The 27,466-nt window shown below is 54.0% G+C and overlaps 13 protein-coding genes across 13 annotated transcripts; 6 read left to right on the top strand and 7 right to left on the bottom strand.

Moving 5' to 3' along the window:
- Window positions 1-109: 109 nt before the first annotated feature.
- On the bottom strand, window positions 110-957 carry B0I36DRAFT_323077 (uncharacterized protein). The gene is made up of 2 exons (XM_046153921.1): window positions 545-957; window positions 110-498 (listed from the first exon to the last, which is right to left on the bottom strand). The coding sequence occupies exons 1-2, from the start codon at window positions 943-945 to the stop codon at window positions 180-182; spliced, it is 720 nt and encodes a 239-aa protein (XP_046012722.1). The 5' UTR covers window positions 946-957; the 3' UTR covers window positions 110-179.
- A 591-nt stretch (window positions 958-1,548) lies between these two features.
- B0I36DRAFT_431235 (uncharacterized protein) lies at window positions 1,549-2,408 on the top strand (the record flags this gene model as incomplete). Its single annotated transcript, XM_046162578.1, has 2 exons — window positions 1,549-2,092; window positions 2,138-2,408. The coding sequence occupies exons 1-2, from the start codon at window positions 1,578-1,580 to the stop codon at window positions 2,406-2,408; spliced, it is 786 nt and encodes a 261-aa protein (XP_046012721.1). The 5' UTR covers window positions 1,549-1,577.
- Window positions 2,253-3,028, bottom strand: B0I36DRAFT_117898 (uncharacterized protein). Its single transcript, XM_046147994.1, has 2 exons — window positions 2,754-3,028; window positions 2,253-2,700 (listed from the first exon to the last, which is right to left on the bottom strand). The coding sequence occupies exons 1-2, from the start codon at window positions 2,937-2,939 to the stop codon at window positions 2,410-2,412; spliced, it is 477 nt and encodes a 158-aa protein (XP_046012720.1). The 5' UTR covers window positions 2,940-3,028; the 3' UTR covers window positions 2,253-2,409.
- Window positions 3,029-3,061: 33 nt separating this feature from the next.
- Window positions 3,062-5,505, bottom strand: B0I36DRAFT_383909 (uncharacterized protein). The gene is made up of 4 exons (XM_046160978.1): window positions 5,089-5,505; window positions 4,303-5,037; window positions 3,333-3,547; window positions 3,062-3,286 (listed from the first exon to the last, which is right to left on the bottom strand). Exons 1-4 carry the CDS (start codon window positions 5,462-5,464, stop codon window positions 3,104-3,106), a joined length of 1,509 nt encoding a protein of 502 aa, XP_046012719.1. The 5' UTR covers window positions 5,465-5,505; the 3' UTR covers window positions 3,062-3,103.
- A 639-nt stretch (window positions 5,506-6,144) lies between these two features.
- On the bottom strand, window positions 6,145-7,764 carry B0I36DRAFT_431233 (uncharacterized protein). Its single transcript, XM_046162577.1, has 2 exons — window positions 7,518-7,764; window positions 6,145-7,440 (listed from the first exon to the last, which is right to left on the bottom strand). The coding sequence occupies exon 2, from the start codon at window positions 7,387-7,389 to the stop codon at window positions 6,253-6,255; it is 1,137 nt and encodes a 378-aa protein (XP_046012718.1). The 5' UTR covers window positions 7,390-7,440; window positions 7,518-7,764; the 3' UTR covers window positions 6,145-6,252.
- A 1,390-nt stretch (window positions 7,765-9,154) lies between these two features.
- B0I36DRAFT_362798 (uncharacterized protein) lies at window positions 9,155-10,060 on the top strand (the record flags this gene model as incomplete). Its single annotated transcript, XM_046158715.1, has 1 exon — window positions 9,155-10,060. One exon carries the CDS (start codon window positions 9,155-9,157, stop codon window positions 10,058-10,060), a length of 906 nt encoding a protein of 301 aa, XP_046012717.1.
- Window positions 10,061-13,445: 3,385 nt separating this feature from the next.
- B0I36DRAFT_117849 (uncharacterized protein) lies at window positions 13,446-14,495 on the top strand. Its single transcript, XM_046147992.1, has 2 exons — window positions 13,446-14,323; window positions 14,375-14,495. Exon 1 carries the CDS (start codon window positions 13,598-13,600, stop codon window positions 14,282-14,284), a length of 687 nt encoding a protein of 228 aa, XP_046012716.1. The 5' UTR covers window positions 13,446-13,597; the 3' UTR covers window positions 14,285-14,323; window positions 14,375-14,495.
- B0I36DRAFT_117854 (uncharacterized protein) lies at window positions 14,470-15,527 on the bottom strand. Its single transcript, XM_046147993.1, has one exon. The coding sequence runs from the start codon at window positions 15,444-15,446 to the stop codon at window positions 14,655-14,657; it is 792 nt and encodes a 263-aa protein (XP_046012715.1). The 5' UTR covers window positions 15,447-15,527; the 3' UTR covers window positions 14,470-14,654.
- Window positions 15,528-15,916: 389 nt separating this feature from the next.
- Window positions 15,917-17,753, top strand: B0I36DRAFT_349173 (kinase-like domain-containing protein; the record flags this gene model as incomplete). The annotated part of the gene is made up of 2 exons (XM_046156767.1): window positions 15,917-17,029; window positions 17,082-17,753. The coding sequence occupies 2 exons, from the start codon at window positions 15,917-15,919 to the stop codon at window positions 17,751-17,753; spliced, it is 1,785 nt and encodes a 594-aa protein (XP_046012714.1).
- Window positions 17,754-18,031: 278 nt separating this feature from the next.
- B0I36DRAFT_349172 (uncharacterized protein) lies at window positions 18,032-18,970 on the bottom strand (the record flags this gene model as incomplete). The annotated part of the gene is made up of 1 exon (XM_046156766.1): window positions 18,032-18,970. One exon carries the CDS (start codon window positions 18,968-18,970, stop codon window positions 18,032-18,034), a length of 939 nt encoding a protein of 312 aa, XP_046012713.1.
- A 2,192-nt stretch (window positions 18,971-21,162) lies between these two features.
- B0I36DRAFT_323059 (uncharacterized protein) lies at window positions 21,163-22,218 on the top strand. Its single transcript, XM_046153920.1, has one exon. It carries the CDS (start codon window positions 21,310-21,312, stop codon window positions 22,126-22,128), a length of 819 nt encoding a protein of 272 aa, XP_046012712.1. The 5' UTR covers window positions 21,163-21,309; the 3' UTR covers window positions 22,129-22,218.
- Window positions 22,219-23,603: 1,385 nt separating this feature from the next.
- Window positions 23,604-25,402, bottom strand: B0I36DRAFT_243505 (uncharacterized protein; the record flags this gene model as incomplete). The annotated part of the gene is made up of 2 exons (XM_046149991.1): window positions 23,604-25,167; window positions 25,230-25,402. The coding sequence occupies 2 exons, from the start codon at window positions 25,400-25,402 to the stop codon at window positions 23,604-23,606; spliced, it is 1,737 nt and encodes a 578-aa protein (XP_046012711.1).
- A 485-nt stretch (window positions 25,403-25,887) lies between these two features.
- On the top strand, window positions 25,888-27,429 carry B0I36DRAFT_243131 (kinase-like domain-containing protein; the record flags this gene model as incomplete). The annotated part of the gene is made up of 2 exons (XM_046149964.1): window positions 25,888-26,733; window positions 26,785-27,429. Coding segments are annotated over 2 exons (1,491 nt in total), but the record flags the coding sequence as incomplete, so codon positions are not given.
- Between the last annotated feature and the right edge of the window lie 37 nt (window positions 27,430-27,466).

Below are 27,466 nucleotides of genomic sequence, written 5' to 3'. Positions count from 1 at the left end.
ACAGTCGCCAGCTACCACCAACTCCCGCCGTATCTCAGCCTCTCGTTACCACAGTCTTGATAACACAAAACAGCACAGGTGGTAAGAATTCACAAGTCACGGAATAGAGTCTCGAGCAAGCACTTAGCCTGGAGGCATGCCTGTGTTGAATTGGCCCGAAAACAGGGGATTTGCCCTACTCAATAGCAGTGCTGTAAAACCCACTGCTCCTTTAGTTCATCGATGCCCTCTTCCAGTCCGTTGGTTTCAGACCAGTATCGGTCGGGGCTCCAGACGGCCTTTAGGACAGCAGGAAATTCATCGCGGCCCAATGACTCCCAAAACTCCTCTTTCATCCAGGGCCGTCTCTTTGCCCGCGCAGACTTTCTCTCCGAGCCAGCGATCGTTTGCCACGCCAAACTCTGGTAGTGGTTCGGACCATATTGTAATGACCAAAGCTCGTGGAGACTTTCCGCTTTGGTAGCAAGAATTGCCGAGGTCTTGTGGCTGATGATTGCCCTGGACTCTGTCAGCTCGGAGAAAGTCACGAGATATGGGTCCGTACCTCTTCTGATAATCACTGCACAGCTGCATCTGCTGTAAGCCTTCCATGGTCTGTGTAACACGCTCAGACACTATCCGCTTTTCGACCTCCCAGACACTCGCAGGGACGACATCGCAGTACTCTCGATATGTAGCCCAAACGGTTCGAATGTCGCAATGATACAGGCGCCACTGCCTGTGAGGGCTACTAGGTATTTCCCAGAGCCGTGCCTTCATGCTCAAATGCTGTCGCTCATCCGGGGGAAGGCGGACCAAGTCATCCCATCGCATCAAGATGGACTCAGGATCAGGCGGCTTTTGGGATGCTTTTGAAGAGATTTGGAGCTCGATGATCTCGTCGCCATGGGGCAGGATCTCGTCGCAGTACACGAGTGCCCTATAGAAGGAGGTAGTGAAGTCCATGATGAGGAACACGGTGCCTCCGAGACAAATAGCGGCATCATTGCACTGCATTCCAGGTCATATGTTTATATGGCCATGTCGCTTTGCGGCAACTTATCGGATTGGCAGGCGCGAAGATCCCCCCTCAGAGTGGGTACAGGGTAGTGTGCATAAGACACTGTTCTCCGACCATGAACAGGCCACGGGTGCAGATACATGCACACCCTTCCTCTACCCTTGCTGGGTTGCAAATTGCCTCATTCCAAGTCTGCTCAGAACACGACGCTCAGCTGATTTCCAGCTCGACCTGTGACCTCCCTAGGGTGGCCTGTCTAGTCGGCCCTGGCCGGAATGTTGCGGGAGTTCTTGCCGGCAAGGTTGGGATGACAAGGTCGGAGTTGCTGTGGCCACGGCTGTGGCTTTGGGAAAAGGTTCTGGAGCCCGTCCCGATGTCTCGCCAAGTGGGCTGGTCCCTGTGCATGCATTAGCGTTCCACAGGTGGACCGCTTAACCCCATTCGTAGATGAGTGGGCGCTAGCTTTCCACGTGTGGAAAGCTAGTACTAAAAGAGCTGTGCCCCCAGCTGACCTTCAGGTTTCTTGCCTTACTCCTTCGCTCCTCGTCGTCCAGTGCCCTACTAACCAACCACGAGAATGGGGGTCACATCCAGCTCTCCAATAGCACTCGAAGTCCTCGCGGACCCAGGGGGTTTTCAAGGATGTGTTGAGCACGAGATATTCCTGACACAAATGGCCGCTGCATTTAGCGAGCTCCCCGTCGCCACGCAACAGCGCGTTCGGGATGCGTTGCAACCCAGGATGGAGCCTCTGAGTGCCGCCGAAGAGATCAAGGCAGAACTTGATCGGTGGCGTTCGAGACCTGCCACATTCTTTTATCCGGATGACAAGGGCGCCAGACCATTTGATTATGTCTCAGCATTGTCCGAGATTTTCACGCGGTTCAACGGCCGCACAAATCTCTCATTGACCGAGAAGGTACAACGTCGAGTAGCACTCTACTGCCTACGCCAGTTGAAGTCCCGCTACCCCCATGTCGATATACGTCCAGTCCACAAGTATCACAGGCTCGGCAAACCTTACGAGACATTCGTCAATTCCTTTGGTGCTGCGGCTCTCTACTGTCTGTCATTCACGGTTACGCACAGCGAGTAAGTAGCAGCCATTCACATACAGATTCGCATCTAACTTCGCAGCAGTTTCGAATCAAAGTGGTCGCTCCAGAGGCGTGAGGAGTACCTGAAGGAACTGGCGGATAAGAACTTCAAAAGCAAGGTCGATGCCGTGGGAGACGCTTTCAATCGGATAATGACTTTCGAATATGAGCGGATGAGGCGGAATTATGAGCGCACCGAAGAAGAGCCCACCGAAGAAGAACAAATAGTGACTCAGCCTGGTGATTGGAGCATTTATATGCGCGATGGACCCGCCTCCATTCAATGGCATGATCTAGGCTTCATTGCATGAACTACCGCCAAAGAGGCACGAGCTCGATGACGAGGAACGAAAGGCAACCTGCGAGAACGGATAGCTTAATAGGGCGAGGAAACCATGTTCCCGATCCTGCAGCCCAGTCAAGTACGTAAATCTCTCCACCCATCTCGAATTGCACTTGTGGTGCAACTTCATTGTTGGCTATGCCTCGTAATGGAAGTATGGTGGTTTCGGGGTGTGGGAAATGGGCACTTCCATGTCGCAGCTGGAGAGGCCCACGCACCTCTAGCCGACATGTGACGCGCCATTTCTGGTAGAAGTCAACCTGGCACGTTGTTAGTGGCAAGGGGTCTAAACATCAGGAAGCTGGTACCCTACATGTTCCCTGCAGAATGCCTTAGCGAAGTCCATTTGCCCTTCCGTCCTGGAGCAGCTGTAGAGGCCGCTATCGCTGTGCTGCCTCGGATCGTGGTGGCACGCATACCAGTATCCGCACTCCTGGCCAGCGGTGACCGCGAGTTCTTGTATAGCTGCAGAACTGTCCAGCCGCACCATGGAAGCCATGAGTGCTGCGATGACCTGACTGTTTCGTCGATGGTTTTGGTTGCCGAGCGATGGGCTGGCCGAGGGGATGACACGTCATAGTTCAAGGCAAAAGCACCCATGGATGGAGTCGCAGCAGAGGGGGCGTAACCTTAGTCATTCATTGGCTAGCTTTGGTACGTACCTTAGCCAGGCTTGGCGGTCCATGTGTTTTCTCCGCCTTCCGCGTTCTCCCTTCTCTCCCCGTCCACCTTCTCGATCTGGGCTTTCTCCAGCTTATCTGCTAGCCCTTTCAACCAAGCCCAAACCTTCTCTGGCCCTTGCACCCGCGTCAGGTGAGCAACATTATCCGGAAAGACGCCTTTAGCCTTACCAGATGTCAGCACATTCTTGCAACCTACTAGAGCTACTTACAACGCATTCATCGCACTCGGTCCCCGCAATGTAGATCCACACTTTGCAGCCGATGTAGAGCGGGTTAAGTATGTTGCCAGGACGATATTCGCAGCCGTTGACGCATCGTTTTTTGGAGAAGCCTGGGCCGGGAACATTTGGAACTGACATGTTTTGAGCGAATGTGAATAACGAGACGTCCGTAGACTGGCTCATGACGCCGCAGAAGCTCGCATCTATATTTTTATATATCCTTGCAATGCCCCCATTCTATTCCGAGCTGGACGCAGCCTTGTTCCATTGAGACATTCGAAGCCGCCCGGACAAAATGCTCGTGCAGAGGTGGCTAGGTTGGGTGGGGCTGGGAGAAAAGACATGGCTTGCGTCCCGAGACCTTTTCTCCCTACCCCTCCCTCCCCCGCCATCACACGCCCATCCCAGCTTGGCCACCAACAGCTCCAGGCACAGCAAAAATCCGGCCACGACGCCGTAATCGCGCGCAAGAGGACTTCTGCCCCGGTGGCTTCTCAATATGGTAAGTACCCAGCGCTGAAAGCTGATCGGCACCTGACCTGACCACCCTGTCTTAGTCATTTGAGCCCGAGCACCTCACGCAGCCTACAACCTTCTTCGACGACGTGGCTAGCGACGTTGTTAAAGTCATTGGAAACAATCAACGTGTTTACTGGCATGGTGTAGACCTCATCCAGATCTACTCGTCCGCAGACCAGCGACGGATTGATGTTTGCAAGGTAGCGGACGGCGAATGTATCGCCGAAGCTAACTTGGAGATAGTGTTCATCGGTGGAAAGGTGAAGGAGCAAGCTAGTTGAAGGAGACGAGTAGCACGTGTAATCACTTCTTGGGAATAGAATTTGTCTGAACTTGAGCCAACTATTTATGTGAACCATCAAAAGAAGATAACCAGGGGAAGAGGGATGAGGTGGTATCAGCAGGGTGACGCTTTGTGTCGCAATGGCTCCTAGCTCACGGTCCTCTTTGAACTGCTCGCTCCCCCGTATAGCGGTAGCCATCTCCGCACCAAACATGCTGTCTGTAATGGCATCGAAAACACAGCCTCTAAGCCTTTGGTACTTGATGGGCGCGTTCTCTGATTCAGACAACTCCAGCGACTGCCCTGTCTGTGTGACATAACTTCTGAGATTGCCCTCGGTCTTCATCTCGAGATTGAAGAGTTTCTCAACAAGCATGGGTAAATGGCCGGACTTGATCTCTAGCTGGACCTGCCCGTCGTACAAGTCTTTGCGGAAGACAGGGTTTGAGAGGCCTAGCACAACTCCGGCGGAGAACCCACGATATCCGGCACCTGTGCGTGGGACAAGTAGGTCACGGAATGTTCGCGGGAATATCTGACCGAGATTCTCCCAAGAAGGCGAGTGGAGGTTTTGTAGGAACGGTTTTTCTTGAGTCTCGACCAGAATCTTCGTTACAGGCGGTGTGCCTTGGCTATTGAGGACTCCGCGCTGAGTGTAAGGTCGGACAAAGCGAGCAGGAGACTGGGTTCTCGATGCGCTGCTCAGGGAGTTTGTAGGATTTGCTGGGGTGACCGGAGTCGTGGGGAGCGTCGGGTGTTCTGATGGAAGTGCCGTAGTCGCCGAAGCTCTGATCGGGTCAAATGGAAGTGGTGTGGTTGAAGTACTGCGTGACGGCTCGACTTGCGCATCGACGTGCGCATCGGCTGGCGCAACGGCCGTGGGCTCAGTGACTAGACTGATGTCAGAACCATGGCCAGGCTGCCCCCTAAGAGAATGCATACTCCTTGTTCTTTCCTTGAGCCTTTTAATTGCATCTCCCAGCTGTTGCAGTAGCTCACTGCTCAAGTTCTCGCTTACGAGCCTTCGGAAAGCGTCCTCGATCTTCTTAGGCTCCCAGGTATCCAGCTCTGCCAAGAACGCCCGGTATTTCGCTTTGTCTGGAACATGGTATTTAGAGCCGGCGTCCGTGACCCTCTTCATCTCAAAATAGAGAAGCCAGGCCTTCTCGTCAGCCCGGTAGGCTGCGCGGGCAGGAGACTGCTCATCGAGCTCCGCGAGCTTGCGCCAAGCATCGCGAAGAGGTTCCGAGCCACGCTTCAAAGCGGCCTTTGGGATAACGTTTTCGAGAGTCTGCGCGAGAAGGTTGACGTCTTGCATGTTGCGCTTGGCTGAATGACGTTGTGGGTTTGACTGTTCTGTCAACGGGTGGCTTGGGTGTGGTGGACTTTCCCACACGATGTGGCCTTTGGGTAGCTGCTGTGCGGCGCTAGATGAGTCATCACAACCTGGTGGGCCGTAGCCCAGGCTGAGCGTTTCAGCCCACTTGCGCAAGCGCTCAGCTGCCAACATGCCCATGTACTCCAGGTCAGCTCATCCAGCTCGGAACTGTCGAAGCCATAACCGGGCGGATCCTCGCCCCTTCTGCCACAGCCATGTAGCAGTACCTCCATCAATCCTACATCATCCACCACCGCATCCACTCTGTGCCACCTTCCATATGCCAAGGACTACTCATTATCACAAGCCCAATCCTGAATACGAGTCCAATCAAGCCAAAGTCTCAAACAGTCAACGGAGGGACGGTGGGAAGCCGGAAAGATCAGCGAAGGAGGGGCGGCAGCGAGAATGACAGGTGGAAAGGCAGGGAGAGTCCTGACTCCTGTGGTCTAGCTGATGCGTCAGCGCATGTGCACTTCACTTTTATGCACGCTACACATAGGCTCGCGACGTGCGCTGAGCTCGCAACATGTGCACAATCCCATGCGCCAAATTATGTCGGCATCATTCTAGCAAGCACAGGTCCAAGCTGTCACCGATCGCGAGGAAAATCTAAGGACGCAGTTGAAAAGAGCGAGCGTGTTTGATGAAGAGAAAAGAGAGCTATTGATAAACTGATGATGCGGCCGTTGAAGGGGAGCCAGTCCTCACTTGCCGCCAGGCACCTGCTACTTCGCCGACGTTCTCACGTTCAACCATTTGTCGATATCCTCCATGTCGTTGCAATCCTTTGCCCAGCGGACATCGAACGCAGCGTTTGCCCAAATATCGTCGTCACGACGCCCAAAACCTGTGAGCATTACATTATCGTCCTCAGTGACTAGCACGTTGCCCTGGTGTGCGCCAAGCCACGTGATCCTCGCGCGGTGCAACCCCTTCAACGTGGTTCGAATACTTCCCTTGAAACTCTCACCGTGCTGTCGGAGGTATGGGTCGGCCATGTCTTTGAGCATGCTCCCCCCTTCTTGTCGCTTAGGTCCGATGGGATCAACCAGGACCCCCAGCAGACGGCGCTGGCCAACCTCGACCTGAGAGATTTCGGGATTGTCTGCTGGCTCGTCGATCAAGAGCCCACGAAGTCGCGGGACCCTTGCATCTGGCTGTAGCTTTCCATCTCGAATCGCCTGTTCGATAAGACAGAGCACGCCGAGTTCCGCGACATTGGTCTCCCATGCCTGGCCAACAGGCAGACGAATCCCCATGCAGAACATAAGCTGTCCATCCTTTGTGAGGAGGTCCCGTGGGCCGTGGTAAAGAGGGTCACGACCAGAGTTAGAGGGCGGTGGGAATGAAACTTGTGAAGATGACAAGTACGGAAGTTGCAACTTGTTGAGCTTTTCTTCAAAAGGCGATAAGGCATCGAGGGAGATTCCCGGTGGAGGATAAGGTCCCTCGACCGGGCAGACTCGGATGGCGTCATCATGGAAGCTTGCCAACAGTTTGGCTTGCTCTGGATAGAGCCAGTCTCTCAAGAGGCGCGACTGTGGCTTGGCTGGTGCGATTCTGTCCCGGATGTTCGGTATGATTAACACATTGATGATGCTGTCGAGGATCAGGTTGATTCTGTCGAGGATCAGGTTCGCATCCTTCTCCTGTCCGTCCGTACGGACCTTTCCTCTTGCACTATGCAATTCGAGGAAAAGATTTTTGTAATGGAGCCAAGCAAGGGATATCATGCCGGACCTTTCAAGCGAGGACTCGAACTCGACAGCGAGATTGCCTAGACGGAGGTGGCATTGAAAGACTGGCTCACCCTCTGGCTCGCGGAGGGTGACGCTCCATTGTGTGATGTAAGGGTTTGACATTGTGTCGATCGCTCGCGAAAGTTGGTGATGGAGCAACTTGTGTGATGAGCACTTGCAGAAACCAGTCAACACTGGGCCACTCCCGCACTGAATGCTTTGATCTCGAGTTGTGCAATACATGAACATACCTAGGAAATGTGTCGCAGAGGGATCGGCTCGGGGTCTCCCATCGGTCCGTCAACAACAGGTGTAGAAGGTCTGGGCTCTTCAGAAAAGTCCATAGATATTGTATGCGAATCGTGGTGGCTTGAGCAGGCTTGAGCAGGTCTGAGCAATGTTGAATGTGTAAGCCGGGTCTGAGCAGCCTGTTATGGTTTTTTCCCCCTTGTGTTTCTCCCCTAGTTCAGTCTTCCGTTTTCTCCCACACTTTCTCCCTCCATGTCGTCCTGCTTTTCCCCTTCACCTTCCTCTTTCACTCGTCTCCTTCCCTCGTCAACGATAAGCTGAGAAGCACAGCCTACCAGTGGCCAGTTCTTGAGACCGCCGATGTGATTTGTCCTGCATATCTGACTCAGTCTCCCCGATGGCTTTTCCGGGACCCCGGGATTATCCCGGCGCAGAGCATGATACATTTCTCCCACACCATTTTCTCCCACCTCCACAAAAGTTCCCTTCGCCCCACTTATGCAACCCTTCGGCGAGACCGCCAGCCCTCGTGATGCGTTGTCATCTGCTACGGCCTGCCTGCAGCTTATGCATCTGGACCAGTGAGAATTTTCTCCCCTCCTCCCCCAATTGCATGATACATTTCTCCCACTTCATTTTCTCCCGCTCCGTTTTCTCCCACCCCACTAATGCGACCCATCGGCGAGACCGCCAAGGGGTGCAGCTTATGCACCTGGACCGGTGAGGATTTTCTCTCCCCCCTCCCTGACCCTGGTTTCTTCCCCCCTCCCCAACCACGGTTTTTCCCACTTTTGCGACTTTGGTTTCTCCCCTTCCTCTCGCCGATCCTGGTTTCTCCCTCCAATCTTCTCGCTCTCTTCTCGCTCTCTTCTCCCACTCCCCTCCCACTCCTGCTTGACATGCAGTTAGATGGCCTTGCATCAGCTCACGAATGTGCACTGTGTGGACCTATCTTCTGGCATGCAGCATGCGGCGTACGGCTGAAGCGGAAGTGCTCCCCGTCCTTGGGGCAGGAACGATGGAACAGAGCCGAGCATCCAGGGATATTGTCGCATTATGACTGGCTACAGTCGGGTCGCCGGGGACTGAGACGAGCTCGGCACAATCTGCGCGGCCCAGATGGTGTGCCTGTCTTTCCGTTCCCTGCAGGATCTGAAGCCGATATGCTGAGCGTGACTGCTAGTCAACGTCAGGCTCGCAATGGGGGAATTATTGAAGCAGATATCAATATATTCTCGACCAGGCGCGATGATATGCTTAATTGTGTCCTTCTCCACTGCATCAACCCTTTCCGCAATCATACACCACAATTGTTCAGATCCATTGCCACATCGCCGCATCTTCGTTCACATCCGATACAATGGCCTCATTCAGATCTTCTTTGACTTCCGAAACAGAGCAACTACTGCGCAGGATTCATATCGTTCGCTGGACAGTCTATGATGATGCACGACTTTGTATGGTCACGATCCGGTCGGATAATTTCACGTCCATCTTGGGATTCTCTCTTGTAGGCGTGGAATGCGACTCGGGTCAGTTGAAGTGGTGCAAAGACTCGTTGCTTCACTTGCGACGGATGCAAGAGGAAGCTCTCGCTGAGCAGCAGGTGACACGCGACATTCTCTTCGAGATCGTCGCAATGTTCATACCGGAGTTCAAGGACCAACTCTCGACTCAGCCGCAGTCCGACCGCCTTCATGACTACCTTTACCCACCAACGTACAGAGTACTCTCCGGATATTTTGAGAAGGGTAACCTCGAAATCAAAGTCGATAGAGATGCTTCGATTGATACTCCCGGACTGCCCTACGAGACTGCAACGGCTCTCCACGGCGAGCTTCTGAAGGAGTTGGAACCTGTGCACTTTTCATCTCAGGATCTTTCATTCCCGGCGGCTCCCGCATCTGATGACCATCCCGCATCTGATGACCATCCACGATACCACGGCCCATTGGATCTTTTCACCAGTGATGGCCGACACCTCTTCTGCAAGGGTTTCACCTTGCCTGCTGGCCAGGCACGTGAAGCCACCCTCGAGGCTCTAGACACGCACGGCCGGATTGAACTGAAAATGCGGGAGGAGACTTTGCCACAAGACCTGCCCGTCGCGCGACTTTGTGGACTCTGGATCGATAAACAGGACGATATCCCTGCAATCTATCAAGGTGGCGTTGACGGGGATCGTCTCTTAGGCCTTCTGTTCGACTACATCCCGCCTTTGCGACAGAACGAGCCAAGCACTCTGGAAGACATGCCTTATTTCTACCTCTGGCTTCACGGCGACAGCATTTATCGCCAAGTTCGGGAAACAGTCGGTTATCTGCACGACGCGGGTATCACGTGGGGTGGCGCGAAAGCAAGCAATGTCCTGATCGGCAAGCAGAACAAGGTGTGGCTTCTTGGTTTTGGACAACCTGCTGGAGGCGAAGGGGAACACACTGCGCCGAGTAGTGCCCTCGATGCTGACAAGGAGGGCCTGGCGCAGATCCATGACTATATTGCCACGGAAGTATTTGGTAGAACAGACAATTGGTTCATGAGCTAGGCCCATTGCGCGGCTCACACAATCATCTACAAGATCAATGACATTTGGTATCTGACTACGGACTCTATGACGCTGGCTGAAGCAATGACCGTCTTTGACAAGCTGACTGTGGCAGTAGATGGACCAGCATAGCAGCCAGCCAGTCCATCAACAACAACACGTAAGTAGATCAAGCAATGATTGTGCAGAGCTCAGAACGATGCGCTCTGATCAAGAACGCATGAAAGATTGCAAAGCATGGGCAGGCATGTGCAACGTTTGTGCAGAGATTATGCAAGTCTCCAAGCGCACATATTTATCCATGATTACATAAGCAAGACCGTTGTGGATAAAGGCTGAAGGGGCCCCAAGCTGTGGAGATTAGTGACCGCCGTTGGTCATTATCCGCAACCACCATCAAGATGGCTGAAGCAATTCTCGCTGCCCGCAAGCTTGAGGCCGACTTATGTCAATTCTCTACATTTCTGGAAGCATACACGACCTCCGAAATCACCCGCACATCTGTTGAAGATGTGGAGCATTCGCTTGAGCTGCTTAGGCACGCCATCGCAGCGTTCAAGGAGTCGTGCGCCTCTCAGCCCGTGGCCGTGCCAAACACAGCCTCTTCCAAAGGACTCGGGCGCAAAGACGACAGCTCACCAAAACATGCTAGCACGCTGCAAACTCAGACAGTACCGAAGAGCAATGCAGTTCCTGACGGTTCGGCCACGCCTGGCGACGCTTGGAGGATTACACGAAGCTCTTCGTGCTTCACTCTCGCTGCGCACGAATTAGGGACAGAACTCCCGCATCGAATACAGCAATTTTCAGCGAATCCTTCGTACAACGGATTGATCACAGTCAAAGATCCCCCACATGTTGAGTGGTCCGCATTGTTGGCTTGCCTCCCAAGGACCCCAGAGCATGACCTTCTTGGTGTTCATTGGCAGAGCGGTCCATCGAAGGGTACGGTACACCTGTACAGCGACAGTTCTCAGCACTTTGACCTCCCGGATCATGCCTCATGGCAGCAAGAACCTTCTGTGGATGAAATCAAGGAGCGTCTGCGATCTTTATCTTATCACCCACCAGCTGCAGCTTCATACTACGTCGGACCACCGCTAGTCGACCATAGTACAACGACTACCCTTGCGGACATGCTCCATCCTGGGACACAGCTGCTGAGTATACCAGCGGCAGACGGTGTTAATCGTTGCCAGTGGCGTCTTGGAAAAAGTGGCTCCGGGACCGCTTTCCACTGCGAGGATGCCCATTTCAGATCAATCAATTACACTGTCTTTGGGTATCATGTCTGGATCAAGATCTCCCAGGAGGACAATCGCAGGTTCGAGCGCATCTTCTTTGGGGAGAAAAGTTGCGATCAGTTTGTGCGCCATCAGTCTCTGTTCATCGAACCGCAACGGCTTATTGACGAGGGCGTTCATTTCGACCTGCAATTAGCTGGTCCAGGGACTCTTGTTGACACAAGCCCGGGGCAGTACCACGCAGTCTTGAATCTCACAGACACATTCAAGCTGGCCGTAAATTACCTCTTTCCGGAAGAGCCGCGGTTTCCACGTCAGCTGCTTGTTTGTCACCGTTGCGGCCTGTATCCTCTCAGGTCATCCTACGGACAGATACACGAAGTCAAGCCCCCAAGCCAAGCGGCCAACGATCTGCGCCATAGGAGGAAGGGTGGGAAGAAAGCACCGCCACGGGGTGCTGCAGTCGACCGACATCAACCGCAGAAGACGCTCGGAGCATCCTCAAGTCTCGTTCCTACGAATGAACCCGCTTGCGATGCCGATCTTAAAGCTTGGAAGCAATACATCACGAGTGTCGCTACCCCGTATCTCAAACTGGTCACGCCATACAGATGCTCCAAACTGACAAGGTTGTTCTGGCTCTGTCAGAGCCCTTCAGCCGCTCAAAGATTAGTCGAGATCGTTGCAGCTTGGCGCGTTCTTGAGTCCACGAGCTTGGATCTCGTTAGCCTACGTGGATCAGAAGTGGGCACGATTGCCGGTGTGCTCCAGCAGATTGACAACAAGACAGCACTTGATCGCGTCTGTATGGCGTACCTCGCCATCAAGTTTTCTGAGCGAGTTGACCAAGCATTGTCCCAAAAGCAGCGTCTTCGATCTGCTGATTGGAGGCAAGTATCAGCACCCATCATGGAGCCGAGGACCTCCTCGCGTCACCTGGACGACCGGAAACTCCGTAACCTTCGACTTCTCGGCACCCGTCTCTCCCGCGCTCCCCTCGGCCTACTCTGCCTCGTGCCCGATTCAAAGCGTGCACCATTTCACTACTCGCATCAGGATCTCAAGGAGATTGTCGATGAGGACTTGGAGGCCGTTGTGAACCGCTTGAGCACTCACCCAATCGCTAAGCATCTACTTAAGGTTGGCGAAACCATCATGCACGCAATAGAGTGTGGCAACGATCTCGTGCAGTTCAGCTGGGAGACATCCGGGGCGCCGGACGTGAGCCAAGTCAGCGGTGAGGACTTGGAACAATGGCTACGGCCAGTGCCCACGGTAGACGAATGCATTTACCAACCTGAACGCTTTCATGAGATGGGCAAACCCGAGGATTGGCCGGGACAATGGCCGGACGACCCAACGACCGGAAGAGGCTTTGGAATCCCTTGCGACTTTTGTCGTGTCGATGGCTGCAATTGTGCATCGTGGCTACTGCCAAAGTCTGAAGAGCGTCAGTGTCACACATGCAACTTGGGAGACTGCAAGAGTAACCATATACGCTTGTGCCGACGCGACCCTGTCTCCCTCGTACTGCGGCTTGCCGGCCTCAAAGGCCTCGGCATCTTCGTCAAAGGACCTGCAGGTCAACCAATATTCCACAAGGGACAGATACTTGGCGAGTTCACAGGTGAGCTTTGGCCACCAGGAACCTTCAGCGAGGCTTCTGGTGAAGGCATGGTTATGGATGTTGATCGTCCTGAGCTACACGGTCTCACTTATCAGATTCACTGCGGTGACATGGGCAACTGGGTTCGAAATGTCAACCATCAATGTCGAAGCGCTTCATGTGCTTTCATTGTGAGGATGGTGTCGGGAAAACAGCGAGTGCTACTCGCAGCAGATATGGATCTCTACAACGGTCAAGAACTGACTGTCCAGTACAGAAAAGGCCAGCCATCCTTCCCATGTCATTGTTCGTATTGCCAGTCGTCCCCGGCAGTTGTTGATAAACAAGGTCAAGGAAAACGAAAAAAGAGGCGAAGGCTGTGACCAGCAGACAAAAGACAGCCGAAACGAAAGGTCCCGAAGGGAAGCAATGTCCCCTTCCAGTCAGTCATTGCTTAGCACCCTTGAGTCTCTCAGGCTCGAGCGACATGCCGAGGAGGAAAGACATTCCTGAGGACAGTTCAGACAGCCTGCTCAGCGACTCAGGGTCTTCATGTAATGTCAAATCGTTCTGTGTGTAGTGCCGGAGGGATTCTTCATAGAATGGACGGATTCCAAATCCCTTTTGCTCGACGGCGATGGTAGTTGCTAGTTGCGTGAGGCTTGCGGGGCTCATCTCTGCACTTTGATGCTTTGCCGCAACCTTGCACCACAATCGGAACATGCCAAGCCACTCATGTCTGTTGAGCATAGCGCATTTCACGGGCATGCGATGAATGTGGCATGGTGGGACATATCCGAGTCATCTCCCGCCTCGTCGGTAAGCTTGCTCCTCTTAATGCAGGCCCGCGGGCAGATCGCTTCACTGCTCGCACAGGACGTGCGCCAGCATTCTGTTATGCTAGAAGGGCCATATCGGTATGATCTCAGGCTTCAACAGTACGAGAATGTTTCCTTGGCGGCGAAGGGTGTCGGGATTGCTGGCATACTACCGAACGCGCTGGACCTCGTCAATCGCCGACGTCATGATGCGAGAGTCCGGAGTGCAGAAGCAACAAGAAAAGTCATGTTTCGAGACATGACAAGGCGCGTGGACTTGTTCTGGGTGCTTGACCACAATTCTCAGCAAAAATGGCTTCGCCAGGAGCTGAAAGCACTGCAGGCGCTGGATTCGGGAGACGAGGTAAGTACATCAATCGCCCCGTCGTACGTCGTATGCTCGCTGCTCATCAACAACAGAGATTACTGTCGGTGTGGTGCATCTACCCGTCCGCAAAGAAAAGACCGACGCCTTTTCGAGTCGATCCACTCTGGCGTTGCTTTTATCCCGACGATGGCAGCAGATTCTCCGAGAGTGATATCACCGGTGAGATAGCCTCAAACGTTGACACGCCTGGCAGAAGCATTGTCGTCAGTAAGTTGCCCTCAGAGGAGGGATGACTCTTTCAGTTGCTGACCGTTGCAGCGTGTGGAGATCCGACGTTTACGGGCAGGCTGCGCGAGGCGGTCGCGCATAACGGACACCAGGTGTTTGTAGAGATGGAGTACAGACCTGAGGAGAGCGCCCAGCGTACGTGGGTATGATCGCTCCGGCTATTGAAGGAGTGGACGTTCGTAGACTACATGGAGATACCAGGTGTGGACTGGCACATGGAGGCTTGATGTATGGAGTCTCAGCAAATCAGAGACACTGCCTAAGGCATCGATAATTCTGGACCATGACAGTGTTTGGGAGTGATGTGTGCTCATCGTTTGCTTCTGTTCTTCGTCCGTGTCGACCGCCCTTGGATTTGACGCGAATCTCTCGTGGCTTTCGTAGGCTTCACGATCCGGTTTGCGGTAGAACGTGACCTTGTTGCATTCGCTGACCGGGAGCGCAGATTGTATCGAGAGAACTTGCTGCTCGGTCGGTCCTCAACGGTCTGCGCAGGATTCTCAGCTGTGCTTCGTGGGTGCTGGGCGCAGGGCGGTGAGTCCTGATCAGAAGTCGTTGACTTCAAGTCGGAAGGCGACGGGTACTCGTCCAAGGTTGGTTGCTTCAGGTCGGAAGGCGATGCTGCAAGGGTCACTTTGGGATCGGTGGCTTTGAAGCGTCGATTCAATGCGTCATCAATACGCTTCTTTGCGCGAGCTTGCGCTTTGTTATCGAGATTTGTGTAATGAAATGAATACAGTGTGTCAAGCGAGCCGTTTCTGCAAAAGGCGAGGGAGGCTTCCCATGCTTCATCGGACAAGAAGCAATTGCGCCTCGCCGACAACGTGTTGACCGCCCCACGGACCAGACCGACTTGCTCCAAGCGTTTGCACCGGCGCTCCTCGAGAAGTCTGCGAAAGTCTGCTCCTGAGCTCGCGAGTTTGGCAATTTCTGCCACATCGGAGTGGAAGGCTTCTGGGCTTTGAATTGGCACTAGAATCGTGTTGAACTCTGGATGCAGACACCGGAAGAGGTCTTCTTGTTTGTAGCCGACCTTCCAAGCATGCCAGGTGTATTTCTCGTCGAAGTCGTCGGAAGCGAGTCGGTCGAATATGTTCTCCATCGTGTAATGGTGTGTCACGATGGTTGGTGTGGATGTTGTTGCGTGAAACAAACAGAGGCGAAGGACGCGGTGTGGAAGGATCCTTTCAGCCAGCATGTCACGCACACGCTTGTGTGGCCATCTATGCCCCTGTCAGTCCTGGCCAATCGCTTGCGCCACCACCCCCACAATCCGGTGTCCGCGCCCCTTCTGCACGAATGTGGGGACAATCGTGCCAGGTGACACTCGTGGACGACGCCAAGAGACCCAAACACGCCTTCTACACTAACTCCAAGCTGCTCCTGCTTGCAGTAAACTTGCCGCGCGGTTGGGGGCAACGAGTGTCAGGCGCCAAAGCCGTTCATATAGATATGCACCCTCGCATCCCCTGCTGGGCATCATTTAGTGAAACCCTTCCCTGCCCTCTTCACTGTTGCTATCGCTATCGCTTGAATCTTACACTCCCGCTAGAAAACAGTGTTGTCGAAGCTATGTCAAAACAAGTGGACCCTGTCAACGCTTCTCAAGGCAGCACCCAACCTTTCACAGACTCCTTTCTCCGAGCGACAGGAGTGGAGCTCGACATTGATGAGTCTACCCAGAGTACCGTTCCATTCTCGGAGTCTTTTCTGGCGAACGCCGTCGCACAGGGCTCAAGACACGATCTGGATGGTCGGCCGGGTGGAGCAAACTCGCCTCCAGACTCACAATGGAGCGATGATGGTGCTACGCAGAGACCAGCTTCGGCCATACCGACCGTCCGTACAGCTTCGCCTACACCGAGCATTATTGCTAGCTTGACGAAAAGAACCGAAAGACGTTTTTCAATCGCCGATCTCGACGTTCCCGACCACAAGGGCTTCAGGCTTCTCATCCTCCCATCTAAGAAGAACGCTTTCCAACCTGATCCTCACTACCATAAACTGGAGTGGACTCGATATTCCCTTAAGCCAGGAGCCAGAAGAAACTCAACAGCTTGTGTTCAGTGCATCATCGTCAACCCTGGGCAGGAGCAGACAACGTACCAAATTTTCAAACCCTTCAAATGCACTCTGTACTTCCATGCCTTTACCGACACGATCCATGTCAAGAACACTGACGACCAACCATTCTGGATCACGAAGCGGGAAACCTCTGGCGAGATGTCATACCATCATGAGGTCACACCTGTCACTTCTTTCAATGCCGATGTCGGCATTTGGTCCTTCTCCACGACGCGCCAAGGATTCGACTTTGAGGTAGCAATCTATCCTCGATGCTGTGAATTGGTCCTTCCAGAGTCCACCCATATGACGACAAGGTCTGGGAAGCGTCTTTGCCGACAGGTGGCGCAGAAGCTTACTAGCCTCTGCGAGGTAGTTGAGGGAAGCACAGTCCATGTTGAAACTGCTGGACGTGTTGAGTACACGATCGAGCGTCAGCGTACAGCCGGTACAACGAAAGGCGCGTCTGTGTTCGTTGCACACGTGTCATTATTTCGAGGGCAGCTTGTGGTGGTGAAAAGTCTACTTCCACCCTCATCATCCAACTTCTGGGACTGGAACTGGCCGAACATAGCACGGGCATGGGCACGCGAATTCCACATCCTACGGCAACTCAGACATGTAAGTGGGCCAAAGACAGAAGCAGCTCTAGACGGCTAACAATTCACTCTAGGCTTTCATCGTCGAACTTATGGGGGGTGATGCCCGAATCGCCTCGCTCTTCCTAAAACCCATTGATGCTCCTGACCTTGCTCGAAAAAAGGATTGGCGCTACGACGGCCACTGTTGGCGCGACGGCCGCAACTATTTTCAAGGTGAGCGCCTCGATGCTCAGCGTATTTTACGGGACATGGCGGACGCTCTCAAGTATCTTCGCGAGCAGAGGGTACTCCACAATGACATAAAGCCTGGAAACATCCTGTACGCACCAGGGGGCCATGCAACGCTGGTCGACTTCGGCTTGGGTTCAACTGGCTCGTCGTATCGTGGTGGGGGTGGAAGTCCTTGGTATACGCCTCCGGAGCTTCTCACCGACGGCCAACGTGGCTTCGAAGGTGAGGTATGGGCACTCGGGGTGGTCATGCTCTACGTTCTGGGAGCTTTGCCAATTCCTGATTCGTCAGGCGGCTGGAACATCGGAAACATCATACAACAGCACCCTCACGATGATGGACGCAGAGCGCGCTCGAAAATGAGAGGCTGGCTGGATGTGGTGGAGTCGGAGCGAGAGGCACTTCCTAAACATTCGCTGGAGGGTATTGTCGCTCAGATGCTTGCAGAATTTCCTGATGAACGCATCGGAGCTGAGGAATTGGTCAATGAGCTCGATCGGCTACACCTCTAATTCCACCCTGAAATTGCCTTTTATGCGGATCCCAAGTGCTTCTGTGTAACCTGTGCACAATTAATGACGCTCAATTGTCATTATTCAAAGCGTTCAGCTGGAGAGTCTACACATCACCACGCGAGTCGGAGAACTCGACAGTGATTGACTGGATAGGAAGAGAGCTCAGCATGGCACAGTGCGTGATGGATGTTCAGAGAACCTGATGGACTACTCTCGTGCACGGAATATGATCATGCGTCGAGAATCTGCTCAGCTCGAGTACCGTACTTGCTTTGCTATTCAAGTGAGATCCCCGAAGACATCGCAATCTTCTGCAGCAGTGAAGCTATATTCTCTTCGTGTTCGGCCAGCTTCTTCCTGGCAAGGTCCGCCGTCGCTATATAGTAGACAATAACTTTTTCGAGAGGCTGCGAAAATGGTAAACCGAGCTCTTCAAAGATCTCCCTTGGCTTTTTCACGAGGAGACGAGCAAAGTCCGGCTCGTCGCGGACCATATGCTCCATGACTTGTCCATTGCCATTCATCGCACTCATGATTGCTGCATCTCGTCGTTGAGCCGAAAGATTGAAGAGTGCTCGAACGTCCGAAGGGATGTCCCTCTTGTGCAACACCTCGTTCGCGAAGTACGCAGCGTTCCTCTGCGATACTGCGAGAGCGGCCTCCTTCGTCTGCCGAACGGCCAAATCCGTCTGTTCACGAAGCTTGGCCTCGTATTGAGCCTTGTCATCCTTCTTTGCCCTTTGCTGGTTTTTGATGATTGCGACATTCCGAGTATTGGCAACCTCGACCTGGTCTCGCAAGGAGCGGGCAGCTTCAAGGCTTGCCATGGCTTCGGAACAAGCTTTTCGGAGCCCTTCACCTTGCTGGTAAGCGGAGACAAACGCAGCTTGAAGCTCGCTCTTTTCTTCTTCAAGAACGTGCTTGTCGGTCGTAAGCTCGCGGATCTGGTCTTCCAAAGCCCGGATCTTCTCGTCCTTTTTCGCATGGTTTTTCTTCCCACGAGTTTTGGCTGCATCGCGTTGCTGGTCATACTGCGCTTTAAGTCTGGTGCTCTTATTGAGGGCCTCTCGTTCGATCTGATCCGCGAACTCGCAGTACGCCGAAGCGAGCTCATAGATGAGCCGGAGGTGGTCGTCGACTGTAATGGTCTCCACAGCCTCAAGTTTTGGGAGCTGAGGATCCGATGTAGACCTGGTGAGGCGGCGTGGCTCCATTATGAACTTTCATCAGAAACGAAGCTGGGGATGAGGGGTTTAGACAAGGACGAAAAGCGAGGATGAGTGGACAGGCTTGTTGAGCTCCTAGGTACAGGGGGACAAACAGCGACAAGGACAGAGGGACAGAGGGACAGAGGGACAGAGGGACAGAGGGACAGTCACAGAGGGACAGTCACAGAGGGACAGTCACAGAGGGACAGTCACAGAGGGACAGAGGGACAGAGGGACAGTCACAGAGGGACAGTCACAGAGGGACAGTCACAGAGGGACAGAGGGACAGAGGGACAGTCACAGAGGGACAGTCAGACAGAGGGACAGTCACAGAGGGACAGAGGGACAGAGGGACAGTCACAGAGGGACAGAGGGACAGAGGGACAGTCACAGAGGGACAGAGGGACAGAGGGACAGTCACAGAGGGACAGAGGGACAGAGGGACAGTCACAGAGGGACAGTCAGACGGAGGGACAGTCACAGAGGGACAGAGGGACAGAGGGACAGTCACAGAGGGACAGAGGGACAGAGGGACAGTCACAGAGGGACAGTCAGACAGAGGGACAGTCACAGAGGGACAGAGGGACAGAGGGACAGTCACAGAGGGACAGAGGGACAGAGGGACAGTCACAGAGGGACAGAGGGACAGAGGGACCGTCACAGAGGGACAGAGGGGTGCTGAGAGCCGGGCTTGCCTGGACCAGTGGCTAACCGCCCGGGCGGAGCTAACAGCCGGGCCCAGCCAACAGGCATTAGTGGCGCACGAGGGCGCACATTGGCACCCCTGTCTATTTGGCCATGCAGCACTAGCGTTCCACACGTGGAGCGCTAACTATTTGTGGCTTCATCCGCACTGGATCAGGAAAAGAGCGCAAGGCGGCCGGTAGGGGTGGGAGGTGGGTCGGGATATCGATGGACGCTCACAGAGGCCCCTGTCAGATCATGCCACGCACTCGAGTAATCGACAGTGCTTCGGTCTCCAACCATGTATTCCGGATACCCGCGCTCGTGAACAGAACTCGAGGCCTGGCACACACACGTGTGATCCAGATTGTCAATGCAGTATAGGCGAGACAGTCGTCGATGGTGAGTAGAGCATACCATACTAGTGCATCCCCCAGCAGGTGTGCAAAAATTGAAGGAGACAGCTCGACGCTTGGAGCCCTTTCAATGATAAACTACTCATTCTGATAGTACTTCTTGAGCCTACAAATACATTTCATCGTTTTCAACTTCATCCCGCGAGTCCCATTCCTCAGCTGAGCCCAGGCATTTCTGAGTTCGTCTTCGACCGTCCTCTCAAGTCGTGTGTTCCAGCGTGGGTTGAGCATGGATCGAACCTGTATGTGCAATTCGGAGGTGGATTGGCTAGATGATGCGATCCTTGTCCAGCTGTTCTCGTTCTGTCGCATCCTGCTGCCCACACGTTAGCCACGCCGACATCAGAGCACCGAGAATCGAATTCGAGACGCACTTGTAGAATTCCGATCGTTGCTGGAGCAGTTGAACTGGCCAGGCAACCAGACCGCGGTTGACTGAAGCACTTTCTTTTATACGTGGCAGCCCTCATTATGCCATTCGTTCTGGAGAACAGACAATCACCAGCAACAGTGCAAAATCTCCAGAGCCAATCGCGCTCCACCATCAGATAGCTCGGAAGTGATGCTCGGAGAACAGTCCTAAGCAGGGCAGAAGTGAATCACACATTCAACGCACGTGTGGTTGCAGTGCATATAGCTGTGTGCTGTTCCAGGCTGCAAGCCCCTTTTTCGTAGTTATTCGCATCTCAGGTGGCGGACTGTACACGGGGAACGGAGCCGACGTGAAAGCGATTGGTGGGGGGCAAATGTGGGCTTGATGTACTAGCGTCTGACGTACGACATGCATGTACAGTACCTTATGGTATGCACTCCAACGCGGCTGCAGGGCTTCGAGCCTTGGCGATCGCAGAGACTGCTTCTGCTAGTGTCCTGCGACCACGCCCGTCCACGCGGCGCACGCCTGGGGGGTGCCCAGTGATATCAGCTTGATTGGCCCCAGCTTCATGAGCTTTGGCAAGAGCTCAGGCCCAGGCGGTTGTGCGAACGATAAGCATGGGGTTCTGCACGAGACGAGGCAACGGCTGCCTTCCGCTAGGTCTATCTTCCCCAACACAGCCACAACGCAGGACGTACCGTGCAATCTCGCAGATGGTCTGATCGAGCCTCAGTGCCAATTGGGGCGCGCACTATCTGCCCGGACAGACACGGCACTATCGTCTTGTAAAGGCATGGGTCCGGCTCGCAAAACATCAAACAGTTCCTGTGTCTGTTTTCTCAACCTGAACTGCGTTGCACACAAGCATCATGAGCACAGAATCGGCCCATACGGGAGACACCTCATCCGATCAGCGTCTGCCGGTCACTTGTCGTTGCGCATTGTGTTCTTACCTTGCATCGGATGATCCTCCCCCTCGCCCTGATAGCCCGGAACCGGACAGCGATGTGTCACCTTTGCGTCTGAAGCCAAGACCTCCACTCAGCAAGGAAGAGCTCACTGCGGAAGTCGAAGCAATCTATACTGGGCTGATCATGATCGAAAAAAAATGCACCGACGTCCACCAGGAGCTACGGCTCCAGAGTGTCGAGCTCAAGGATGAGCAGTGGCGGGCTCTACACACGCTTCACAGTAAACTCCTAGACGAGCATCACGACTTTCTTCTTGCCATCCAACATCCAACAGCTCCGCCGAATTTGAGAAGGCTTGCTATGGATCGTTCCATGCCTGCTCGTATGTGGCGGCATGGAGTCCACCCGTATCTCACACTTCTTCAGGACCAGCTACCTCAAAGTCAAGAACACCTGAGAACGTTCGTCAATCTCGCATATGGGCTATACGGCCACCTGCATACGAGCATTCCTACATTCGCAAAGGCCTGGGCTGAGTGCCTCGGTCATCTCGCCCTTGTTGCGATAATGGCCGCGAACGACGTCGACGAGTGCAAGCGCTGGGCCTCTATCTCACAGGTTGGGTTTGATGAAGCGTTGAACAGTGGGCCTACCTCTGACGCTGCATCTGATAACTCTCACGAACAATCTGACGCGGCGTTTGATGTTCCCCACGGCCGGGTGCATGAACAACAGGTCACTGACGAATGGGTTCTGCTTGGCGACGATGATCTGTAATTATAGCGGAACGACACGTTTCGAGTAGCGCACTATACTTTCAAGAGTTTTGAACTGCAAGCATTCGCCTCTCAACAATAACGTTGAAGTGCCTCGATGTAGTGACTCTTCCTCGTCGTACGCCTCCTCCGCCTCCTCCTTCTCTTCCTCTTCATCTCTCCAGGGAGTTGCCACCACGATCTCAGGTTATGCAATTGAGCTAAGGCTGTATGTTATTTCATGTCGCACGGATGGAAGAGCAGTGCTGCCGCCGCTGGGACATGCTGATGGTGTTGATAGCGAGCTTTCCTCGAAGTTGACACGTGAAGGTCCCGAGGCACGAGAAGGTGGCAATTTAGCCATTGGCCTAACCCGGGTGAGTCTCCTTGAACTAAAACTACTAGACCTAAACGAGGCGCTCCGCGAGAAGGTTCGCGCACTACCCCCGCCAGAAAGTCGGATTGCGTTCAATTCTTGTCTGACCTTCCCAAATGATTTCCACATTCCTACAGTCCCAGCATCGAGCATGGGAGCAATATTTCCCCTTTTTTAAATCGAGCTTCTGACACTTCTCCGCATTTTTTTTCCAACGCCTGCGCTTGCATTGACACTATTGGCGATGTGAGTTCTTGTACTCCAGTCGATTCTTAAATAAACACTTACACAAACCCAAAAAGCGTGCTGCGGTTGTGACACCTCGTACGCAGGACCTGGATTCAACTCATCGTACGGAGGCGGAGGCCCTGTTCCCGCAGATGAAGATGCCATAGTAGATTGACTAGGGAGAATATGAACAAGTTCGAGGTGGTGTAGATCGACGTGGTTAATGGGTAGGGGCTGGAACTGGATTGACGATGCCTGGAGTTCGAAGGGATGAAAGGTCTTCGAGGATAAGGGCTGCCTTATATAAGGCGCTTCTGGCCATATCTTGTTTGGGCGTCGAAAACCTGGCAACCCCTGGATGAGTGGCTGACCGGTGCTGAGACCGAGAGCCTGGTCTCGCCTGAACGAGAAGCTGACAGTTGCTGAGAGCCGGGCCCAGCCAACACTACATGCAGATGCATATGCAGACTTGCGGGCCTGGACTTTTCAAGGGATATGCACTTTGTCCCAGTACGTTGACCGCCGGTTCCAAAAGGATTAGCGTTTATGGTCGTCATGAGCCGCGGCAGGGCGCAGGGGGTGCCACGCATAATAAGCAAGGGAAGGGGGCGGGGTGTAACCAGACCGAGACGAGGTGGGAGTGGACAGAATTGCGACTCGCCTCAATCTGCGAATGCTACAACGTTCCTGCCCGGTCCATCGTGGCGTGTGTCAAGGCCCAGGACCGCCGAGCTTGGTCACTAGTAGGGGGAAAGGTGCTTGACCCGAGGGCTGAATCCGCTGAATTTGACACCTTAACCATCACTACGTGAAAGCTCGTCCATCCAGTCATGCTCGTGCTTCGCATCCTTTGTTATCCTCCTGCGTGGCTTCCCCGGCGTCTGTCCAGGTTGTCAGGGCACATTTGACCTCCTACATCCGTCACGTTCAGCTATGCGCGGGCTGCGACGACAGCCATCATGAGAAGCCGTAAGTCCCCGAGTCTTGTGCGATGTAATGCGTGCGCTGCGGCGGGATGCTGGAGATATTGCTGCAACCATAGCCCTATTCCGCCATGATGAGCCTCGGCCATGCCCTTTGCTTCGCAGTTCCGGGCTTTCCCTCTGGTTCCCGTCGTCCGTCTGATCACATTGCGAGGCGATGAAATCAGCTCGACAAGCCACAGCCTCCGTCTCCGGCTCCATGAATTTCGCCTTCTTGGTGCAGGGTTGTTGTTCGACCTGAAGCTTCCTCTTCAACCTCGTCCTTGTCCGCATTGCGTGCACCTCTGCTTCGACAAGCGAAGTTTGACTCGAGACCCATTCAACGAGTACGCGGTGTCGAGCGACATCCCTCACGGCTTTGTCATAATCGAATGTTTTTCTCACAAACGACAGGATGAGTTTTGCGCGGTCCTGTGCTTGCTTGTAATGTCTCTTCGCCGAAAGGAGTGTCTCTGAAGCCACCTTCAATTTCAAGATTCTCTCCTCTTGCGGGATGTTCAGACGACTCGGATCCGTCTGAGTGCTCCGGTAGACGCGCTTTGCTTGACTCTTTGCTTCTTCGACAGCTGCTCGAGCTTGTGTTCGTTCGCGATCACACTCCACTCCAGACTCAGTCGTTCGTATATATTCTTCGGTCTCGTGCGGCTTCAGACTTGCCTCGACGACAAGAGCTTTCCACAGCTCGTTGTACTCTGGCCGCAACTGCTCCATCTTGGTGTTAAGCCTGTCAAGCCACCAGTATTCGTAGTTGAGGTACTCGATCCATGTCGAAAGTCGGTCCTGTTTCTGTGGAATTTCATCGAGGTCCGGTGTATGGTTGCAGCCGTGGCGCTTCAAGCTCTTGTGGACTGCTTGGACATAGTCGTGAAACCCAAGGCAGCCCGCCTCTCGGATGACCCGTCGTTCCTTTTCCCGTTGAGTCCGTTGTGCAAGCCAGCCAGACCGGAGACATGACGGATTAGCCTCAATCTGGGCCAGGCGCGCTGCGCGTGAGTTGTGCAAGGCATCCTGCTCGATCCGTTCTTTTGCGCTCGAGATGTAGGCAGCAAATCCTTCAGCATCTTCACAGACTTCGTGGCCGCGGTTGTCCTGTTGCCACCTGCGGAAGCCCTGCCAATGCTGTAGTTGTCGCTGGAAGACACCCAAGGGGGTGACTCGCGCCAGATATTCCTGCCACGGCCGGAGCATTTCTGCAAAACGTTCGGGGTGCTCGTAAACAGCTTCCATGATGTTGATGTCGTACAGAGGGCGACCGCCTTCAGAAACGAGCTTTTCGTAAGCGTTGGTTTCGTTGTACATGGCCTGCGCCTTCGTATCGAGGGGCGGCGTGCTGGAGGCCGACCGCGAGACGGAGTCCTCCCGTGGGCTCGGCGATCTTGTGGGCGATATCCGACGCAAGCGCGCATCGAGATCGTTTATGTCTAATGGACGAGTACATGTACTGGGGCTCTGTGCTCGAAGAGAGGTTTGGACTCTGACATCGGTGTTAGCATGTAGGGCACGCATCGACCTTGACGGTGGTTAGAACAAGCCTACTGCAACCGCTGAGCTAACGCGCTTCGTTGATCCTCTGACAGCTTCTCCAGCCCCTTGATGGGAAGATTGAAGTTGCCATCATCGCCGCGGTGTGCTAACATGAACTCGGCTAGGTCTGCGTCACACATCGCGGATATCTCTCCAACAGAGAGTGCCGCATCTGCATGAGCCATGATGACGTTGGCCACGGCGTCGCCAGGGTTCTTGCTGGTAAGCTCGCAGGTGTGAGAGTCGATGCGCCCTCGGTTAGTTTCACTGGCTTCCGGGGGAGTTGTGGACGAGCGTGTCTGCATCGTGATTGAGGGTCATTGTCGGCCAGTTGCGAGGACGCTGTAGAGGATCTCCGCCGCTGACTCTCCGTCAACACGAAGCGGTACAACACGTGCGGGGTACGCGTAGTCATGGCGCCGCGCGCTTGCAAGCCGCTGGGCAACCACTAAGCCCTTACCCCGGTTCAGGCTTGCAGCAGGGTGCCAGCGCCCCCCTGCCGGGCGGGGGCCACCCCAACGTCTTAGCAGGGGCGCCGAGCGCGTCCTCCCAGGCATAAAACCCATGCAGTTCAAGTGAATGTTCACAACTTGTTCTTGTTTAACCTCAAATCCAATCGTCCAATATTCTCGGTTCTCTCTTCTTATTGTGACCACAGGGACCTTCAATCATGGAGGACTCGGACGTCATCGCTTACATATATCCTTTCGGAAGCGGACACGATCGCGAAAGGGCTAGGGACGTGATCGAAGCGGCCCCAGGGAGTCTGCCCCCACCACTGACACAGCCTGTCTCCACCGAGTACGATCGGCACGAACGAGCATCAACTGAGCCGCCAGCCGACATTTTTGTGGCACCACTCAACTATCTGCCACGCCTTCCAATCTGCTTCAGTTCCATTCCACGGACACAGAAAGGGTTTCTTTTCGGTAGAAACAAGAACTGCGATGTGGTCCTCGGGTATCAGGGCGTCTCCAACATCCACTTTAGCATTACTTTTGATGAGCACAACCGACTCATCATCAAAGATTGGAACTCCTTGGCCGCCACCACTGTCGCATACGATACGGACTATACAGAGCCACGTCGAAACTTCCAGTGGATCATCGGTGGTCACGATGTCCCGGATCGAAAGCACATAATCGTGGTCACGATACCCGGCATTGTAGCCTTCCAGATCGTGGCGGTTTGGCACGACGTGTTAAATCCAGCATATCACGACAAGGCCAACCGCTTCAAGCAGGGCAGCGCAAATGCGGAGACTCTCCTCCAAGATGCGCAATTATCATACGCACTAACAAGATCCGGCACGGGAGTTCACACTCCCAACAAGGGAGCGATCTACGTCAGGTCGTCTCTTGGAAGTAACACCTACAGCTCTGTGAACCGTCTCTGGAATGTCAGCACTGGTGCAGAGACAGTGGAGAAGGTCCCTTCGCCAGGATCAATCCAAAGGAAGAGCTACGATACAGGAATCTGGCAGAAGGAGGCTGCAATCATGGGTCGACTCTCCCACGTTAGTGCAGACCAATTGCTCTAGAGCGCAAACTGCTAATTATCACAACAGGACAAGATTGTGAGACTCCTAGCATGCTCATTCGATCCAACGCCTCGACTTGAAATCGAATATATGCGGGGCGGGTCTCTCGACAACTACGGGGACCTAACAAATCAGGAGGTAATGTCTATCACCAGCCAATGCCTGTCCGCCCTGACGCATATGCACGAGCTGGAGCCACCAATCATCCATCGAAATATCAAGCCGGCTAAGATCTTTGTCGTTGATCGGATCGGAGACCGAATCACTATCAAGCTTGGGGGTTTCGGTCTATCGAAACACGGTTTCTTCAAAACGCAGGGCGGCACACCAACATATCTAGCACCGGAGATCTTACGGCCTCCAACGAGTCGCGGCCCATCCTACACAGTTGCTGTCGACATCTGGTCTCTTGGTGTCGTGGCGTACGAGCTGGCGATTGGTCTTCCAGAGTTCGACGGACATCGCAGCCAAGGGACAATTTGGCCGGCTTGGCTCGAGGACCAGATCATGCACGCTGAAGGGCAACTGGCTTCTTTTCTGGCCAAGAGGATGCTGGTGTGCGACGAAGAGCATCGGAGTAGTGCTAGAGCATGCTGGTCCCACCTGGACCAGATTCAGCATAAGAACGACCCCCATTACTCAGCGGACGAAGCCGCTGCGTACTTTGATGAAGGCTTCGGCCTCCTCTATCCTTTGTACGACAGCTGGC

Source organism: Microdochium trichocladiopsis (genome assembly GCF_020744255.1).
Source record: "Microdochium trichocladiopsis strain MPI-CAGE-CH-0230 chromosome Unknown B0I36scaffold_5, whole genome shotgun sequence".
Taxonomy (NCBI): Eukaryota; Fungi; Ascomycota; class Sordariomycetes; order Xylariales; family Microdochiaceae; genus Microdochium; species Microdochium trichocladiopsis.
The sequence above is the reverse complement of the archived record's forward strand: the minus strand, read 5'-3'. Positions and strand labels throughout refer to the sequence as shown.